This window comes from Hydractinia symbiolongicarpus, chromosome 5 (assembly GCF_029227915.1).
Source record: "Hydractinia symbiolongicarpus strain clone_291-10 chromosome 5, HSymV2.1, whole genome shotgun sequence".
NCBI lineage: Eukaryota > Metazoa > Cnidaria > Hydrozoa > Anthoathecata > Hydractiniidae > Hydractinia > Hydractinia symbiolongicarpus.
Window position 1 is genome coordinate 4,065,875 of NC_079879.1, and position 12,760 is coordinate 4,078,634.

At 34.1% G+C, this 12,760-nt stretch overlaps 1 protein-coding gene across 1 annotated transcript; it reads right to left on the reverse strand.

Annotated features, from left to right (window-relative positions):
• Positions 1–8,275: 8,275 nt before the first annotated feature.
• Positions 8,276–12,281, reverse strand: LOC130645908 (high choriolytic enzyme 1-like). The gene is made up of 5 exons (XM_057452032.1): positions 12,146–12,281; positions 11,762–11,888; positions 10,903–11,102; positions 9,161–9,376; positions 8,276–8,676 (listed from the first exon to the last, which is right to left on the reverse strand). The coding sequence occupies exons 1-5, from the start codon at positions 12,279–12,281 to the stop codon at positions 8,276–8,278; spliced, it is 1,080 nt and encodes a 359-aa protein (XP_057308015.1).
• Positions 12,282–12,760: the final 479 nt, after the last annotated feature.

Here is a 12,760-nt window from a genome sequence, read left to right on the forward strand (position 1 = left end):
ATGGTGTTTTTTTTGCACACCGCGCAAGTATTCACTTTTCGACAAAATTTTCGCCTTTCTTTTTACTGTATAATCGACACCCTACTTTACCCATTGACGTAAAGTACGTCTTGATCAAGGAACCTGCAGAACTTGGCAAATGTGATGATCCTTTCGACATTGAGTCATTCAAAGATATCCTAAATTCGAGCTTGAAGCTACGAGAAGTATCACACTGTATTGCAGGGGAAAACATCGAAAAGGCCCAGAAGAAGCAACAAAGAGATAATATACAAGAGTATAAATATAAATATAATATATATAATATAAATATAAAGAATATAAATATAAAAAAATAGACGCCACAGTCAGCCTGAATCAACCATACCCATTGGCTCACAAGTACTCCTTCAAGATCTGAAACGACAAGATCGAAAGGGTGGGAAATTCAAATTCAAATAGGTTGGTCCATACACTTTAACATCGATATCAAAAAGAGGCTTATGTGAACTCAGTAATGCAAAAGGGGTTACATTGAAAAAAAAGTATAATGTTTCCCTCGTAAAACCTTTTTATGCAAGTGAACCGCAAGAGTTTGAAGATACCAGTAAACCGCAAGAGTCTGGAGACGAAGGTCAACCGCAAGAGTCTGGAGACGAAGGTGAACCGCAAGAGTCTGGAGACGAGGGTGAACCGCACGAAGGTGGACCGCAAGAGTCTGGAGACGAAGGTGAACCGCAAGAGTCTAGAGACGAGGGTGAACCGCACGAAGGTGGACCGCAAGAGTTTGGAGACGAAGGTAAACCGCAAGAGTCTGGAGACGAAGGTAAATCGTTCGGAGGTGAACCAGAAGCTGAAACAACCCACACCAATCTCAGTTCACGTAAAAAACAGAAAAATTATTTTGATCTTCTTCCCACTGAGATCGTCGTCTTGATTTTAGAATATTCAATTAAACATGATTTTGGTGCTTTCAAATCCATTGCAAATACTTGTTCCAGATTTCGAACAATCATCCAACCAAGAAGAAGTAGCCTCTTGCCATCCGTCTACCTGGATTTCTACAGTGATTTTCTGGAAAAGCTACCATTCTATGGAAACAAAGTGAAAGTGAGTGTAATCAAACTTTCTCGACATTTTGGTTCAGGAAGTGGCACGATCGATGATGTCTGTAAAGCAATCTCACACAAAAATTGGAAATCGGCTTGGTTGATTCTTGAGAAGCAAAAGCACAGCTGGTTTCTAATTGATCGTGTCTTTTGGAGAAAATCGTTTCCCAAAACAAGCCAGTTACCCGAAACCGAATCAAACGAGTGGCTTCGTAACCGTCTCTATATCTTGAAACAAAAAGATAAGGATATCTTGATCTCTAAAGATAGTTGGTTGAACGACAACCTAATGGATGCGGCTCAAAAGCTGATTTGTCAAGAAATCGGAACCCCTCTGACGTTCCAGACAGTCCTGAATTCCCAAAAGAAAGATGTTGAGCCATATGAAGCCGGTAACCAAGAGCACATCCAACTACTTCATGATGGTCGCAATCACTGGATCCTCAGCTTTTGCTCTAATGGTCGCGTTCAAGTTTGCGACAGCTTGAATCAATTTCTAACGCGCTCCTCGAAAAAATCAATTTCTTTCGTTGAAGTACAAAAGCAACCTGATGCCTATAATTGTGGCCTTTTCGCGATAGCGTTTGCAGCTGAACGTCTGGACGGAAAGTCACCCTCTGACGCTGTATTTGTTGTTGATAGAATGCGAGCACATTTGATATCATGTCTGGAAGAACAAAAACTGAGACCCTTTCCTAAGGTGTCCGAAATTTGATTTACTTTTGAATGACATTAGTTTTATCTTTGATAATTTTTTATATTTGTTGATTATTTTTCTTGATTGAATTTTTTCTTTTCTTCATTACCTTTTATAGTTTTATAGTTTTATAGCTAGAGAGACTTTTATTTGGTTTTGGTTTATTGCAAGTCTTTGAGAACAGGAACTACACATTTTCGAATTGATTAACAAAACAAAAAATAATTTCTATTTCGTTTTTCTATTTTAAACGATAAGGCTAATCATATATAAATTACGGTACGTTTCATTCGCTAGATTTGTTGTATTATTTTATATGTTTTTTAATTACCTTAACTTACCATTTTTTGATTGAAATGAAGGCTAAAATGCCAAAATTTACTTACGCTTTTAGATACCGAAAAACACCCCTTTCTGAGCTAAAGAGCAACAATTAAAAAAGAGTAAGATTTGATTGTAAATTTCCCTTTTTTATCTGACTTTAGTTTTGATTTTTTTCGCAACTTGTTTGATTTTTACACTGCGAAATTTTAACAAATATTATGCATTAAAGTAGTTTTTTTCTTTTATTCTTTATCTTTATTATGTTGAGTTTTTGTGATGTCGGATAACACTAATCATTCTTCACAGAAAACATTTTTCTCTTTTTTCATTCTTTCATTTCCCATAATGATTTTGCCATCAATTAAATACTTTCGTCACAAACAAGTTTATGGCAAAAAAAAAACAAGACGACTGAAAAGTCGAAAATTTCGCTAGAAATCAATAATGACGGCTTATATTCGATCAAAAGTTATCGCAAATTGTTCTCCCAGTACCAAAAATTCCCCAAATCGTGACGTCATCAAAAAAATTTCGAAATATTTTTACATCGCGTGATAGCTTTCATAACAAAGATCCTTTGTGCAAAATTTCATGCGAATCGGTTCATCCAATCAAAAGTTATCGCGAATTGTTCTCCCAGTACCAAAAATTCCCCAAATCGTGACGTCATCAAAAAAATTTCGAATTTTTTTTACATCACGTGTTCATAACAAGGATCCTTTGTGCAAAATTTCATGCGAATTGCTTCATCCGATCAAAAGTTATCGCGAATTGTTCTCCCAGTACCAAAAATTCCCCAAATCGCGACGTCATCAAAAAAATTTCGAAATATTTTTACATCACGTGATAGCTTTCATAACAATTCATAATTATTGTCAAAACTATACTTCAAGGCTCAGTTTACCCTCGTACTTAGGGATCGTTCACATATGACGGCAGCCTTCATAGGGGAGGGGGGTCTAAAAGTCTGACAAAATCTGACTTAAGAGGGGGAATCCATTTTCGCGGTCAAAAAATAAAATCAGAAAAGTTGCATTTTTCGTGAGCTAATTTTCCTGGTTTTGAACTATTGGGGACGAGTTTCTTTTATTTTCCTAGGGGTTTGTGAAGAATTTTCAAGAACTTTTCGAAATAATATACTTCGCTGGTTCAAATCTTGGCAAAGAAAACCCGCAAATAAGCAAAAATTAATTCCCTCAATTTCTATTTCATGTCTTAAGCGTGCTTATTTCCTAGGAAATTTATACTCCCGGAAGTACTTATTTCCCGAAGGAGTCTTTATTTCCTAGGATAAGAGTACTCCCGGGAGTATCAATTTCCTGGGAAATATATACTTGGGAGTACCTTTTTCCCGGAAATAAATACTGGGGAGTACTTTTTTAGGGGAGTACTTATTTTCCGCGACACCGGTATATTGGTTAATGACTGACGTCATCAATTAGTTTATCAAATTGTTGATTAATACCTGGACAACACTTGTTGTAAGTTTTAAAAAAATTACAGAGGAGGGGTGGGGGAGCGAATCATCCCCTCTCCCTCCCCCCTCCCCCATACAGCATTGAGGAGCCCCTCAAAGGTCCAGCAGGAATAGGGTTGAAGTATTGAAGTAAAAATGTCACAATTTTAAACATGTGTTTTACGTAGGCAGCTAACTTTCTTTGCATTTACAAAGAAACTAACCTTGTAGTAATGGGACAGCTCAATATGATACCCAAGAACTTTGAACTTGTTACGGTTCATTTGTCAATTTTCGTTAAAGACTTGGGAATTAAAATCTTAGAACATTTGTTTAGATACCATACCTTAAAGTGTGATAATTCTTGCTGAAGTCAACATACCTTATTTTTTCGGTGTCCTGTACTTTCATGGGAAGGCACTTTATAACATTCTTACCAGCCATACTAATCTGGCAAAGAAGAACTGTCGTAAAATATTACAAAAAACAAGCTGCCTAATTTATGAAATAAAAAGGTTCGGTTATTCAAGGCCTTGTTAACTAAAAGTGTTTTGATCTACATCTAAAGTGGAACAAAAAATTTAGTAATTTGATGAGTAAACTCACTTCTATTTAATAATTAGTTTTCTTTAATTAACAATGTCCTTAGTTTGAATAACTGCTAGTGTTCAAACCTTTTGTGTGTGTATGTCCTACCTTCACTATTGATAAATGATTCAAAGAGTCCAGGTGACTTCAGAATGCTAATGTTTAGTGACTAATACTGGCTACTTAACCAGTTAAGAACTTGTGAACTAAAAATACCTTCAACCCTTTTCTCAACCTTAGGCTTGACCCATAAAAATATTATATATGTAAAAAAACGTTAGCTTTCATCACTGTTTTGCAAGATCACTATTGCTAGAAACACTTAGTTTGGGCTAGACAAAGCCGTCACAAAAGATCGCAAACAAATGTAAGGTTCTTCATTGAGTGAAGATGTTTAAATTCCACTTAATCAAAAGAGCATGTTCTTTAATGTATTATGAGTCTAGCTAAAGTACAAACACGAGAAGCAAAGAACATTGTAATATCAGCCGATAATCTTTTGGTTCGTGTATTTTTAGTTTGACTGTCTCTAATATTATGTGGAACATATAATGCCAACAAGCAACGAAAAAATCTGCCACATTTAAAATCATTCAAGAGCATATTGCTAAAATTGAAATTTATTTCTAGCATTGCAACTTCGAACTCTTACGTAGTTAGTCTTGATTATGATGCCTCTAAAAAAATTCTTTATCAATATTGTAAATTTTGTATACATCATAACGCATAAATAACTTATCCATACGTAATGAAAACAAATCATGTTACATAATTCACAAGTCTGCACAAGAGGCTTCTTCTCCGGTGGCCTGGATTGACAAAAAGGAATAAGCTCCGGGGTATAAGATTGTGTCTCCGCTCCTCCCAGTATTACACTCGGCCTCTTAAAACACCACAAGGATAAAATTAAGACTTGTTATGTAATTTTACAGACTAATTGACAAAAAAAAGCTGATGTCAATTCCACTGTTCTCATTTTTTTTTCTTTTTAATTTTAGCCGTTTTTAGAGACACTGGTAGACAATTTTTGAGTACATATCATTTTGATACATACTTAAAAAACATGAAAAGCACTTCGTATGAGTGAAGTAAGTAAAGTAAGGCATAGCTAAAATGTCCTAGTTCAAGTACTTAAGACGCCAGAAACATATTCCGTGATCATAAAATTCAACACATCTTCCGTGCAGAACAATAAAGTACAAAATCAGCATCCATTGTGTAATGTTCATTAAATAACTAAACTTAACAAGGGAATAGCCGTTTTGGAACAACCTTAATGATAAAAACTACAAAACCATAAGGATTACAATTAATAATCTACTAAACGCAGTCGCTTTAAAATTAACACGGCTTTTAGTTAAGTCGAATTCCAACGTTTATTGATAACTCTTTGGCACAATCAAAGGACCTGTCGTTTCTTCAATACTAAAATCCGTGAAAAACAAACTGAATGCCAGCATTGTTAGAGAAGAGATGTGTCTGTTCTAGAAATATGTATCAAGTAAATGTTGCTTTAAGCTAATTTTTAAAAACCGCTGCAAATTTTGAAGTTCATTTAACCTTTTCTTTTGCACCTCTATATTTATTATCAATGTTATAATTACCTCCCATAGTTGTATGATCAAATAGAGGTCCGTCTCTCATTATTTCGCCTTTGCCAATTTTGCTTTTCCACACGTATCTTTGACTAGTACTTTTATCATTCCATCCGCACGTATCAATTTCAAAGGTACAATCTTCGGGACCTGTAAAAAGAATAGAATCACTTACGAAAAGTTTTTTTATAAAAATATATATAAGGCATACGCACACATTTTCTGAATGTTTTTTTGTTTCATGCTTTGACTCTTATGTTCACCATAAATGCTCAACTGAGCGTCCTAACTCGCATAAGCCCTCTTCTCGAATAAGCTCCTAGAGGCAATTACTTAAGAATATTACTAGAATACTTTCAAGATTATTAACAACATCAGCAATGTAATTTCATGTTAAAACGACTCTCTATCCTTTAATTTAAGTAGTTCGCTATCATTTCTTTGGCGTAGAGAAATTTTACCAGTAAACATTATGTTAGTTGGCATGGCCGTTAGCAAAACGGCACCTACTACGGCAGATTTTTTTTCACTTTTTGGACTAATTATTAAATTTCGTGTATCAGTTAGGAATTAGAAAGATTCTGACGGTATCAAAAGAGACACGGGCGCAATATCTCCCTGACGGATTAATTTAACAATTTATAAACACAAAGTATTTTCCACTGTTAAAATATCTTGTGTGCAGTATCATACAATAAATTATGTTTGCAATACCGATATCGTTATAAACGATATAAATCGTCCACACATTCATTTCAATAATGCTTAAATGCGTAGAAAGCAGAAGAGGTATTTAATTATTGTACAGTTAATTCGATAGAAACTGCTAGTTTCTTTAAATTAAACAAATAGAATTCAAAAAATCTGTGAATCTCCAAGTCCCTGAATATTATTTGTGTTAGTTGCATCTATACAAAATCTTGTACGAGAATATACAAATGTGCAGAATTAGTCTACAATAAAACATAGCATTCCACCTCTAATTTCATCGAAAAAAGTCGAAAAAGTTGCGGAACAACAAGATATTTCTAGTCAAGAATACATTCACTGCAAAATATTTTTGCCTTTTTACGAAAATGCTATCGTATGACAGAAATAATAAAAAATATGAACAAAGTAAATAAGACAAAAATTTTTTCTATTTTTTCTCTTCTATTAACTTGTTTACGGAAGATGGTGGTACAGAGGACGGGCGTGGCTCTTGTATTTTACACAGAAATGTTCCTTTACATTTACTGCAATCATGGAAAGATAGACACGAAACTTCCACGAATGCCACGTAACCTTTTTTTATTTCTGTTGCTTTAATTATTTGAAGATATTAAGAATTGTGAAGGGCCAGAGAGACTAGAAGATTTCGAACAAAGATATTCCATCAGAAGATGCAAATTTTAACCAAAATAAATTTCTTATCACAAGTTTATTTATTTAAGATGAAAACATCGATATTATAGGTCTCACAGAAACTCATTTCTCAGACGAACAGGCCGACATTTTCATAATTCGGGGTATAATTTTCTGAACGGAAACCGTCAAACTGGTAAGTGTGGTGGAATTGGTATGTATGTTAAAAATCAGTTAGCTTCGAAAGAAGGGAAGACTTTGAAAACACCAACTTAGAATGTATTTAGACCGAAGTGAAATGTAAATCTGCTAAACACTTCCTTATTTGTGGTGTGTATTGACCCCCGTATGATTCTCGCTATCCGAAAGATTTTAATGATCTATTCAATGAATTGATATCATTAGCAATTGAGGATAGTAATTGTCTTGGGAAACTTGAATGTCAACTATCTAAATAAAGACAGCTTTTAACTCTTCTAGGTTTTAAGCAAGTGATAAAATCTGCAACTACAGTATGTGACATAATAAAAACATTGATTGATATAAAAGCCACAAACAAATCTGAGAATATTAGATCAAGTGACGTTTTCCCGACATTCTTCAGTGATCACCATTTGGTTGCATGTGTGCGTAAATTGAATCACGCAAAATTTAAACCTAAAGAGACCGTTGTCGAGACTACACTAGTTATAATCACAATACAATGAACGCAGAACTCTAAAAATTTTATTGGCAAAATGTCTATAATTTCAAAAATGTTAACACGGCCTAGCAATATTTTAATCAAACAGTTTCCACAGTATTTAACAAACATGCTCCCTTTACTATGAAGCGTCTAAGTCGAAACCTGTACCTTGGCTAACAACCAAGACACATAGTTATAACAACTTTTAGTTGATATGTATATCTAGTATACATATTCAGTAAAAAAACAAAAAATAAAAAAAATATAATAGGGTAATTTTCTCTGCTACAGTATTTTGTGCACTATTAATTGTGTGAAATCTTATATCTTTATCCCGCCCACCCTACTCCGTATATTTGTTTTTATCAAAAAAAGCGTCATGTTTTTCTTATCTGCTTTTTGATACATTTGTAGGGGATTGTACACTAGTTGCTAAAACTTAATGTAAAAAAATGCTTGCAATATATTGTAGCGGTGGAAACTACTTTTAACGCTTATTCACAGAGTAGAATTTTTAAGCAAAAAGAGTGATGTGTGGTTTAAAGAATTATACTGACCTCGAACTGTTTCATCCGTTCGGCAGGGTCTTGATTGCTTACTAGAACCCCAGCACCTCTTCTTTTTTGGACAATCGCGTGTTCTTTCTTGTGGGAGGAATATTCTTCCAGGCAATACGTTGCAATAAGACCAGGTTGACCATCTATTCCAGGTTGCTAGATCTTCAGTCTTTTCATCACAACTCTTTCTTTCGGTTTGAACCCGTTTCTCAATGAGTTCCCAACATTCACTGACATCTTCATGTGAACAGAATCGCTGACGAATTCTATGATACGTGTGATCAGCGTATTCGAGACATGGGCCCCATTTTGTCCAAGCGCTAATTGGAGTGTTGCTGCTTTCTATGAGGCGTATGATATATAAATAATTCACAACATAGTAGGGCAGTGATGAAAAAATTATTAAGTTATTGAGTTTCTTTTATTTAAGTAGCATCCACCTTTTTGTATTTTTGATAATAGTATAGTTACAGGTAGCTGACGTGAAACTTATGCTGACATGAAATTTCATATCGGAAATTTTAAGTCTGTGTTGGTTAAAACGCATGTTTGTTTTCTCCCAGCGCTTAAATGATTTACTATAGAAATTTAGGAAAGGTATAAATTTTAAGTTTCCCAAGCATTTTTTGCCTTAAATTCTCTAACACAACTTCGAATATTGCTGGTTTTCACAATATTTTTTTTCAGAATTGCATCTGACTCTAGATTTAAATTTCAGGTGGAAATAAAATGTTAATTAATCATCACACGTAAGCGTTAGTTTACTTATTTATAATTTTAAACAACAATGATTCCACCGACTAAAATGCAAGTAAAAAAATCATACTGCAGTCATATAAGAGATTCAACTTGAAATAATCCATCTCTGTAGGTTTATCTCCAGGTCCGATCGACAAGTATGACATTGTAGGATCAGTGGGAAGAATCGACGGTTTGTTCTTGTTTATCGCAAATGTATAAGCATGATAATGCATAATAGAATTGTATTCGTAGGCAACATCAAATGTTTCAGCATTACTCAACGATATTCTTTCAAATTGTACTAAAACAAACACGGTTTATGAAACTTGGTTCTCATATGTCGAAAACAAACGATAGTGAACAAAACATTCTTACGGCAACGAAATGCATAAAAATTATAGGATAAAAGCTATCGTTCATGTCAGGCTTGAGGTCGAGGATGTCGTATTTTTAAAACTGGTTTTTATATGCCTTTGTAGTATATAAAAAAACATACATTAAAGTAACTAAAATTGGAGGAAGTTAAATTTCACGGTTTTGGAACCTTTTATCGCTTTCGCTTCGCTATTAAGGTTTTTGTCATTCCCAATTCTTTTGTCAATTCTTCAGAACGGAAAATTTGATAGTGCAGCCATTTTCAAAATTATAAAATCACAATTGAGTATGGGTGTGTAGAATCGTCCCATCCAAGTGTTTTTTCTGTAAACATTGGCGAGGAAATGCTTTTCATGTTAAATTTTTACCAAAATGCAAAGAGTAATGCATTCCGGGGATTCCGCCCCCCACCCCTTAACGGTTTTCTGTTAATAACTCCTTATTGCTATGTTATATGGCTATGAATCGTACTGAGTTTAAATACTTATCTATGAGACACCTGCAGGCCAAATTTTTAGGTCCCTCCCTTACTCCAAACCACCCCTAAAATCCTTATATTGGGGCAAATTTAATAACTCCTGTTAGGATTATCCTTAGAACTTCAAACTTACAACACAACTTTCTTTTATTAAGGAGAATCATTTTGCATAATTTGGAAACGTGATTAACCCGATCTCCCGGTTTTGTCGGATTTTACCTGAAAATCGGAAAAAACGGATTTTCGGGCAATCTTAGGCAATTTTTTTGCGATCCATGTAAAAACCGAAAAATATGTTAAATAACTTTTATTTAGTTTTTAGAAACTTCAAACAGAATGCAAAAAATTCGCTCTGGAACAAAAGTAGATAAATTTTAAGAAGTTAGTGGTATTTTTACCAAATTTTAAGCTTCTGATGACGTCATAGAAAATATGCTAACGGAAACAAAAATTTATTGCTGCCATTTTGTTCCTTTTATGACGTACTATAAGTGCGCCAAGTTTGATTCAATTTGATCAACCCTATGGAAAGTTATTGAGGAAAGGGGGCGGATTTCCCCCCTCCCCTCCCCGGTCATAGTATGTTTGAAAAACTCCGGACCGAAAAGGGTTAAAATAATTAACAAAGTACCTAAAAACGTTTTTTAAGTTAATAAAATGTCACCCTGGTATTATATCTTTTAATATGATTAAGAAGTAAGAGAACATAAAAAAGATAACACAGTAGGCTTAAAAATAAATACTGCCGTGTACTATTGTCCTTTGCCAGCAGGTACTAACCATTACTTGTAGCTAGTAGGATCAGTGCTCCTGAATGTATAACAGCCGAACTTCTGCCATAGCAGTTATTAAGCTTCGTAGGATAAAGTTAAGTTTAAATAATGAACTTTTCTTAAAAATGGGTTTATGTTGGCGAGGTAACAGTTTATTATCATAAACGAAGTAATGATATCAGTAGTAAATCGATAACGTACCTTCATTCTTTTTTTTATCAATATTCTCCCATATAATATTCACGTATCTGTCACGATCCGGTCGATTCATTTCATGCTGGAATCCCAATACATGAAAAAGTTCATGTGCAATAACCCACTTCTGTAAACATATATCTCTTTGTAAGGAAAGCTTCTGAAAGAACATAACATTACCTCGCCCAGCATATTCTGATGCACAACTAAAAAAGCGTTTTAATGTTAAAAACATCGAGCCATGCTGTGGTTGGATGTTAATAACAGTACAATAAAATAATAAAACAGTGCAGCCAGTTATATGATAAAACTAGATTACCACATTGGAGGTTAAATTGAGTTTATAATTGTACAGAAAGAAATGACGTAATTATTAAAGGGAACCATTAATAAAATCAAAGATGGCGTATTTTAAGACGATCTTCATTATGTTACACTGCACGAGCTTTAACTTTCGATAGCATATAAACTTTAAATTTTGATAATAAAACAATTAGTTGCACTGTTAGGATTCTTATTGCCTTAAAACTCATTTTAGCCTCGTTCTCAGAAATTTTTTTAGCCTAGATGAGTTTCGGGCGTCCAGCCTAGCTGCGCTGTTTCTATCTATCTATCTCTCTATCTCTCTATCGCTCTACCTATCTCCTCAGGCGATTTTAAAGATTCCGCCTGCGCTGGCGGAAATTAAAAAGTCCTTGCAGGTTAAAAAAATTCAGATTCCTGTTTGTTTTTAACTTTGTTCTCTATACCGTTCAAGGTCGCCAGTAACCTGTTTTGTACTGAACTTTTACAATTCTGTTCCGTCATTTGAAATATTTAATTACATGATGTATAATACAATAATGAAATACGAAGAACAACGCACCCAATCTCTGAGACAATTCGAACATGAAAAGTAGTTTTATCATCTCTTGGTATTTCCTTGAATTTGACGCAAGAGTTCATCGAAATAGATTTCATGACGTCTTTAACCAACATTTTTTCTTCGTCCTCTAAAATAAATTTGTTTTATTAAGGCTATTGTGCGATGCTTGTAATGTTACGACCTTCGACGGTTTATTTTTGACAATATTTTTTCTAGTTGAGATATAGGCGAGACATTGTGTGACTTTTTGTATGGAAGAGAGGTGAAAATGTTATTTCCACTAGTTAATCAAAATTTGGAATTGAGCTGGTTGGAAATACTTTTAAAACATTTGAAAAAAACTCATAATTTTATAATCCATAATGTTGTGGTAACGAAATTTACCCTGCTCTCGGTAAAACAGTGCTGTGAACTCTATTTTAGTGCTGTATAACCTTTTGTAAAGAAAATTGGTACGCTTACAATCACGTCTTCTCGTTAAAACGGAAACTTCAAAATTGTGGTGAAGATTATTGCTCATATTGTGAGATTTTTCTCAGTTTTTAAAATTGTATTGTATTTTAGTATTGTTATTTCCATGTTGCTTTAATGGACTATTTTATCTTTCATGTCTTGCAGTGCTTTTTCAATATTGGTTTTTATTTTTTATCTAAACTAGCGCATATCGGGCTTTTTCGTGCTTTTTTCGAGTTTTCATCAAGAAATTATTTTTATATAAAAATATGATTATAGGAAGTCCGGTATTAATGACGCGTAATTAACGTGTGGGGGAATTTTTTTGAGGCCCCATATTTATTGTAAAGAGTAAAAGATATAAATATGAGAATACAAAATTTGTTGAAAACTGAAGATCAAAAGGCGGGAAATTTTTTCACTGAATAGATTGGAATAGGAGGGAGGTAAGCTTAAGTTCGAAACAAAATGCCCAAGTAAGTTGAGATAGATAAAAAAAAGTGAGGGGAAAGAAAGCAGAATGAGAAAATGCGTAGCTGCATTTTC